At 30.4% G+C, this 8,758-nt stretch overlaps 1 protein-coding gene across 1 annotated transcript; it reads right to left on the bottom strand.

The window, feature by feature from the left end:
- Positions 1–2,278: 2,278 nt before the first annotated feature.
- On the bottom strand, positions 2,279–8,386 carry snf (U1 small nuclear ribonucleoprotein A snf). Its single transcript, XM_072527887.1, has 4 exons — positions 8,230–8,386; positions 7,928–8,164; positions 7,526–7,773; positions 2,279–2,506 (listed from the first exon to the last, which is right to left on the bottom strand). Exons 2-4 carry the CDS (start codon positions 8,162–8,164, stop codon positions 2,347–2,349), a joined length of 645 nt encoding a protein of 214 aa, XP_072383988.1. The 5' UTR covers positions 8,230–8,386; the 3' UTR covers positions 2,279–2,346.
- Positions 8,387–8,758: the final 372 nt, after the last annotated feature.

The following is an 8,758-nucleotide window of genomic DNA, read 5'->3' as shown; positions in this document are numbered from 1 at the left end:
TAAACTGAGACTTGTTAAGATGAGTGGAAATAAGATATTTCTGTAGGTGGAGTCAAGGTAAGTATCCAATATTTGCCTTGCTGTTGACACATTGTGACAAGGAAGAGATTTATTATTCCGTTATCTTGCCACATACAGGTAAATACATACTTTATTTGATTTCTTTTATAATGAAAATACCAACTGTCACCTATCTGTTTTTTTTATTAAGCCAATAGTTTTATGGTAGTTATATCTCACATTCCTGTGTAAATTTTTGGAAGCATAGTTTTCTTATCGCGAGCTACGGACAGAGCGGTGGATCGCACAGAGGTGCGAAAAAGATAAAACCGACTGTAATGACAAATCACGCGACCACATACTACGCGGAGTAGTAAACGCAGTCCCATGCGTGTTTATTCATAAAATAAAATCGAATAAAATTAAATTAATAACTACTATAACGATAAGAAAGCTATGCTTCTCCTCCCGGAGTGCCACATCCCGTTATTTAGTTACTGGAATTTTGTTGTACAATTTTTATACAAAATTTTTCATAACTTTTTGACCAACATGCCCATATAAATAGGGACATAATATATTTGAATAACCTGAGGGGTACTGCCACTGTAGAATAGAAGAAAATATAAGATCGAATGCCATTTGGAGTTTCTCCAATTTATATGTGATCACAGGAAGAAAAAATCGGCGGTGAATCTTTATTGAGTAGGTAAAAATTTGTAACTTTTCATAGTCTCAAGAAGGCGATATATGCAGGAGTAGAATTCTAGTTAGAGGCATGTGGATCTGCAGGAGTTAAATGCTGATATGTAATTTATTGTTTGGAGTGTAGACTGGAAGCTCTGAAATAGAATTGACCTGATTGATGAGAGAATTAATGGTAATTCAGTTGGGCTAAAAATTTGGTGTGACAGAGCGTGTAAATATCAATTTGTTTTGACCGTTGGATCTAATTACATATGTATCAACATACTGGGGCCATATGTTTTATTTTACGAAATGTGACTCCAGAGTGCTGAAAGGCTTCAATAACACATCAGCAATGACTGGCAAAAATGGAGAGCTCATTATGATTTCAGACATTTTGCAGAAGAAATATTTAAAAATAGAATAGAAAGATTAAGTACTTGTGGTACCATGGATAACAGCTCATACTGCCTCTAAAAAATTATAAAAAACCATACAGCTTGTTTATTTTGCCGTAGCATCCATAAAGGTCCTAATTTTATGTTGTTTACTTCTTGTACGACTGTTCGTAACTCATAAAATTGGTCATGCCAATTAAAAATTATGTATAACTATTTATAATTCTCCTCCAGTAAATAGAAGCAGCAACAAAAAAGCTTAAAATCACTGGATACAATAATTTGATACACTTACAAAGAATATAATGGATGTAACAAATCACCAATGAAGAAGTAGAGAACTGAAACATTACAGAAAGAAAACTAATGAAAAAGTTGATAGCTTATACTATCTATATATTCGGAAACTATTTACACGATATTGATAAAAATTAATTTAATGATGATCAAAGATATGACGAAACTTAAAGAAAATATTTTGAGACATGCCACTTCCGGTTGTACCGGAACTGAACACCACCACAATTACGTAAAAAAGTATTAACTTTAGAAATAGGGAACCCTAATACCATTAGAAAGACAATTGATTTCATTTTTCATTAAAATAAAGGTGTTTTGTTTAAAATAATTCACTTACTGTGGTTTGAAGTTGAATGTGGTGGTTTTGAAGAAATGATGTATCATTTAAGAACACTCTGTATTTAAAAATTTGATGTAAATTTCTGAAAGAACATTACCTACTCTTTGTGTATAATGGTTTTCAACACATTATTATTATAAATGTATGAGGTATTAACTTAGAAGATATAGTCTATCCGTCAAAGTTTTTGAAAAAAGATGAATATTTGACCTAGAGTACCTCATACTAATTTCGTCTAGAATTTTAAGCATAATCTAAAAATACAATAATATACAGGATACTCCACTTAAATTAACAAAGTTGTAGTACACTTCTGGTATGGCCGGAAATGGCATGTCAAAATATTTTCTTTAAGTTTGTCATAACTTGCAATCCCCATAAACAAAATCATGTAGTTTCCAATATATAGATAGTGTAAGCTTGCCGTGAAACACACTGTATACATCTGCGTCTGACAAAAATTGTAGAGAAATGTACCGCATGATAAACTCCATTGTTTATACCCATTATCTTACAAAAAATTATGCACCTAATAAATAAATTTACTTATTACTTCTCTCAAAATGTTTATTATTTTGCTGTGTACAAATTTAAAACCTAAACTAAACCTTATATCCTAATTTATTTCTTGGCAAACGATATTTTCATCGCATGTGTAGGAGTAATCTTAAAACTCTGCAGTGCATCTTTTGCTGCTCCTGATTGCAGTTCATTCTCAAATTCAACAAAAGCTATATCATGCCTGTTTGGTACAAGACGGACTTCCTTAAACCCAGGGAATCTAAAAAAATATATATTGAGTTAAAAATATAGACTAAATAGGACATCTAGTTCAAATGAAACATGAATATGAATCAATAAATAATAAAACAGCTGTAATTTTTCATTAATTTTTTTTTTTGTTATTGGCTTTAGGGTAAATACCCACACAGCAATTTTTAAAAACAGATACAATACAAGGATTTGTATTCTCACCCAGGGGCCGATCAGGGCATTTTTATTTCATTAAATTTGGAACCTAAGGTCTAATAATTAGGTTCTATTGAATGAATTAGGCAATTGTAGTGTCTCCACTTTTCGAACAAGTAATAGCATACTATCTTATTAAGTCTACAATGCCAATAATTCCTGGATATATGACAAATTTTTTAAAGAGTTTTAGCTGTTTGCAGAACTATGCTACATAGTCACTGATTATGCTAGTTTTAAATTATGTATTTATTTCAAAATTGAAAGGTTTCTTGTTATCTATTTTTTTAACTATTGGGGTAATATCTTAGTGTATGTAGTATTTAGCAAGAAAAATACTAACCAGTATAACAATTTATCATTTTTTTAGTGAATAATTGGACAGCATTTGGATCTATCAATAGTTGGATTTAAAAACAACTTCCAATCTGGAGATGAATATGAAAGAAATATTTTATTTTATAATTTGTAGTTTATACCTCAGCATACTAGTTTATAAACTGTGGATTAGACCAGTTGTAGGGCTTAACATGAACCATTTAACTGATAGTAAACTGGGAGAATGAGAAATTGGGAGAATGTCTTTACTTAACTTTTTAAGGTTGCTCCTAATTTTAGTGTTCTGGGAAGAATAATATAAGTGTCTTTCAGATAAAATGTATTTACTATATTGTTACTGTGATATTGATATAACTACTAATATTGAAATGTGTCAAGACAACAGACAGTTCTTCAGAATCAAGCATATACCAAAAAAGTATTTTGATGTTTGCTTTGGTCATAACAGCAAAGAATATAGACACATATAGAAGGATCTTTTACTGTCATTTTTTAGTCTCAGCGGAAGTTATACACAATATGTTATAACAAAAAAGAAGTTGAACAAGATTTTAGTTCCTTAGGTATTGTACCACTAGGCAGCAGTCACAAATGCAACTTTAGATATTTTCTTATGTAGATGCCGCATGGTCATAGACTGCTTAGCATTAAAGTTTTGCATTTTATAAAATTAGAGATCAAATCCTAGTAATGCACCATATTTTTTTTTGAAGAAAATAAAATATTATTTTAATTTCTAATAACTGAATCTTTTTGGAAAAAATATTGTGATTAACATTTTTAATTTAAATATGAACAAATCTACAAATAATATAATTAAAACTCTCTTCTTATAAACTACAAATGAAATAATTAAAAGTCAACTACTGGGAGAGAAAGCCCAAAAAATTCTAAGGCTAGAATTGCTTTTTAGCAAACACACCAAAGAATTATTTTTACAATTTAAAAATTTGAAATTATGAAGTATAATTTCAGATGTTAAAATTTAAAAAATAAAGTCTCAAAATACAACTCTCTAGAGCTCAACAAAGGAAGATGAGGAAAAAGGCAAAAATTTATCATTCATCAAAATTAGTTGCAAATCAGCAACATCCGAGGATAAAAAGACTTCAGGAGAATACCATCACCCTCCTCGCAACAGAGTTGCTAAGAAACCAAAGGGCTCTAACAAGCAGACTAGGTCATAAAGCACTGTGACAAAAGTATTCAGACTGGTGGTAGCACACAGATATATTTAATTGTCGATAAGTTTCTTTCTCTAATGATATTTCTCCACATATTTAATCAGTTTAATTCATGATTATATTGAACACTAACACTTCACATAGAAAGTCCTTCACTCGTTTATTATCCTTACACTCAGTTCAAAAGTAGGTATGCATCATTATGCAAAAAGTATTACAGTATACTCCCTCTATAACGAACACGGTTATTACGAGGTTTCGCTTATAACGAGGTACATTAGATGTCCCGTGAAATTTCTATTGAAATATAATCGTCTATAGCGAGGTAAATTTGGTTATAACGAGAGAAAATAAGATCGAAAAACGTGTTTTTTAAGTTTATGACCCGGCTGTGGTTATAAATAAATACCCTTTTTAACTGCCGGCAATAATCTTAACTGCTGCCCGCAATAAACTTCTTTACAATAAATACAAATGTTTCACATCTTTAGAAAATATGATAGAATGATACTGGACAATTTAAACAAGTCAAGAATGACAGACTTTTTACAATTGCAGAAGCAATAGTTTATGTTATCCTTCAAAATACGCTTTATACATTATGTAGTTGAAAAAAAATGTAACTACAGATTTTTTGTTTTAACGTATATCATTGACAATACAAGTAAACAACTTCTTTTTGTTTTAACATATTTCGTTGACAATAAAAGTAAACACCTTTTTTTCAAAAACGCCATTCAAAACATATTTAGAATCTTATATTGCTCCGAATGGCTTCACTATAGGAAGCTAATATTTTAGAAATCTACATATTTATATGTATGCACAGTAATATTGTTGTCTGATATAACGAGATCGGCTTATAACGAGGTAATTAGTCTGCCATTTCAGTTCTCGTTATAGAGGGAGTCTACTGTATTTGTTTAATTAATACATTTCATGAATTTATTTAAAAAAATCATTTTTGCTATATCTTTAAGATATTGAAAAAGTATTAATCCATCGTTTTATAGTTTTTTAATCAACTTGACCAATTTTGAAAAAATATTAATTAATCAAATAGTACTTTTTATATATGTAGGATGCATACTTGTGGAATTCGAGTATATTCCTTACCATCCTGGTGGGAGATAACTGCTACCTTCTTGCTTGATTCCCACTGACTAATATTAACTTTCCTATTATTACAAATTAATTAATAATTGTTAACGTTGCTATAAGAAAATTAATATTAGTTAAGAGCAGCAATATTTACACATAAAAGGTTTTTAAACTGTCTACTGTTGTGTGTCTAAACTATCTACTATTCTTACCTTTAAAATGTTTATAATTTCTCATATATTGTTATTTTACTTTTTTTGTTTTTCAATATCTCTGTAACATTTATTTTAACAAATGGTGGTAGTATCTAGGATATCTAGTAACACATAATGGAAAGAATATTATTTAGTTGAATATACTATGTAGTAATTTGGCTTCCTTTTTGGAAACTAATCATTTATTCTTATATGAATAAAATTTTATTTACATGTAATAAAAAAAATACTTTTAATAATGAAAATATCATACCATTTAAAACTAAAAATTTAACAATTTAATGTACAGTAAAACCTCCCTTAACCGAAACCGTTTTAACTGAATCCTCGTTTAACCGAAACAGCTGAGTTTCAATAATTTCGTCAATAAAAAGTAAATTTTTATCGCAAAACGTAAACAATTCCATTAATTTCACTAACCGATTGATGCCTATGTGTGTTGGGAAATCAAAAAAACCAAGACCTCTAAAAGATATTTCCGAAAAAGCTCTTCCAGCTTTTTATAGAGGCCAAAAAAGCTTATGGATGTCGACCACTTTATTTTCAGAATGGTTCTAACATGAATTCGTCCCAAGTGTAAAATCCTTTTTAAAATCAAAAAACCTTTCCATCAAAGCATGTTGACAATGCGATAACTCACCCTCAAAATCTACAAAATGGTGAGAATTGTTAGACTTTTGCCACTGAATGTCACGAGCTTAATTCAGCCGTTAGACCAGGGAGTAATAGAGACATTCAACAGACATTATAGAGGAGCATTCTTAAGATATCTGTTATTACAGAAGACAAATGAATCCAAAAGTGTTAATTCATAAATCTTTAACAATGAAACATGTTGTTTATTGGTCTACTGAGTCGTGGGCCAAGATCAAATCTTCAAATGCTGGAACAAACTTTTTGATGGGATTTTGATTGACGATCCTGAAGAAGAAAATTGTAAAGAAACGACAGAAAAAATTAACCCTTTAATAAAAAATTTTGCCGGGATGTGACGAAATTAACCAAGAAGAGATACGTGAGTGGTTAGCAGCCCATGACTCAGAAAGTGAATTCATCGACCAGAACATCATTGATATGGTTCTTCATCCAGACAACCTGAGCGTATCAGACGACGAAGATGACGACCCAACAGACAACAGGCAGCACGAGACCGCCGACTCGCGCTGCCTTCAATGATTTTTAATGCCGTAGAGGTAAGAACTTTATACAGTAGGCCTAATTAGTTAAGGACACGACTAGGTTCTTAATTTTTGTTGTCTTTGCATAAAGTTTTGTCCTTTTCAGATTGCTTTACTCTTTGTCGAACAATCGAATGAGGCAAACTCATGACGTTCTGTCATTCTGTTCTCATGTTAAACTTGTTCATTTTCCTTAATTTTATTACTTTATTCTGTATTAACTTATTAGAAAACATTACAAAATCACCTCAAAGTATTTTTTAATACTAATACTTTGACCAAGAATACTATAAAAAACAATTTTATTTTTAACCGAAATTCTTGTTATCCGAAACGGCCTCCCCCCCAAATATTTCGGTTAATGGAGGTTTTACTGTATTAAAATTAAAGATTTTATTGTGAAAAACACAAAAAGACAGTTTGCAAATCAATGGTGTTGAAATTTTATTAAGCAAGGATGTATAAGTTAAATAGCTCCGTATTCATACTCTTTTCCACTTCTCCCTAACTATATCTTTCACGATAATTATGGTTTTAAGCCGGCTGGCACAGTTTGAGTTTAAGCAGTCAACCTCTTCAGGAGTGTTTTGAAGTATAATAACCATGCCCAAATCGCCCATTTGAAATGTCCTTCTATATGCATCTATATTCTTTGATAATAGTCTACACTTTCACTCTGATATAAAAGTGATATTGGCACAGCTTTTGAATATCAATTACTATAAGTGCTTTTATGTTATGAAAACAGCTTTTTACAAATATATAGATTTGTGTTAAGCCTCATGAATTCATGTGAATTATTTGTAACACTTACTGATTGAACAACATGGATAACATCATCTCACTAGTCTCATCTGGTAGATTTGTAAGGAAAAGAATTTGGTTAGGAGGTTGCTCAGCATTAGCTCCACCTGGTACCCTGTTGGGATCCTTGTTCTTCTTTTTCTTCCTTGGTGCCTCTTCATCTTTAGGTACTGGAGGCTTAACCTTTTTAGGTCTTTCTTGGAATGTTCCTTTCAATTTACATATAACATCTGAATCCTGCTTGGCATATTGGATACGCTAAAAATGAACATTAGAAAAATGTGCCTAGTGCAATGCACAAGAAAGAAAGTTAAAATAATTGCAAAACAGTCACATAATAGAAACAGTATTTCTGACAATTGTGTTGAAAAATCAGAAAACATGTTTCTCTACTAAAAATAAAACTACATACCATTGGTTTATCATAAAATGGAAATCCTTGCATTGATCTAAGAGCATTGGTAGAGCTCTGAATTTCTTTAAAAATTACAAAGGCTTGACCTCTCATTTTTAAAGTTTTTAAGGCAACTATATCCAAAATTTGACCGAATTGGGAGAAAATTGCATACAAGGATTTTTTTAGCTCATCCTTTTTTACTTTTTCGTTTAGATTGTTAATATAGATCGTGTTGTTTGGTCGAATATCCATCTAAAAGTAATGAGGTTTTAATGCAAATGAGTGTACATATATTTTTAGAGAAAATGAATAATTACCCTGATATTTCTTTACTTGATGTGTATGTATATCTTCAGCTAATGTTAATTAAGGTTCAAAAACTTTATTTATTTCTCCGATAATCGGTAAAAGCTTACAGACCGGTTTTTCTAAACAGACGCTACTCAACAACTCAACAACGTGAATAAAGTTAAAGATCATGAAATTCATGAATTTTTAGGTTATGTCGTAATTGTCATTTGTCAAGTGTGAAGTGTGTTCATGTACAAGTAGAGATCTTTTTTTAAAACTTTATTCAATAGTACTGGTATATTGAAAGAGAGGCCCCAACCAGTTTCATTAATTTTAAATAACTTTTAAACTTGCTTAAAATTAATTTTCACTCTAAAAAAAGGACATATTTATTAAAAGAGAAGAATATTAAAAATTACATGATTTTTCATATTGTTTTCTTTTTTATATTAATATCAAATCAATAATATAGTTTAACATCAATTACCTAAACTGCAACAAATGCAAAAATTAAATAAGATTACTATCAAATCTATATTAAAATCAGCATGCAAC

This window comes from Diabrotica undecimpunctata, chromosome 4 (assembly GCF_040954645.1).
Source record: "Diabrotica undecimpunctata isolate CICGRU chromosome 4, icDiaUnde3, whole genome shotgun sequence".
NCBI lineage: Eukaryota > Metazoa > Arthropoda > Insecta > Coleoptera > Chrysomelidae > Diabrotica > Diabrotica undecimpunctata.
Note: the sequence above shows the minus strand (reverse complement) of the source record. Positions and strands in the feature narration are given on the sequence as shown.

Excerpts from the sequence above, each read along its gene's own strand:
- snf (XM_072527887.1), bottom strand. The coding sequence starts at position 8,164 with ATGGATATTCGACCAAACAACACGATCTATATTAACAATCTAAACGAA. Across the intron at positions 7,774-7,927 it reads CATTTTATGATAAACCAATG|CGTATCCAATATGCCAAGCA; the intron begins GTATGTAGTTTT and ends GTTCATTTTTAG. Across the intron at positions 2,507-7,525 it reads TTATCCATGTTGTTCAATCA|ATTCCCTGGGTTTAAGGAAG; the intron begins GTAAGTGTTACA and ends ATATTTTTTTAG.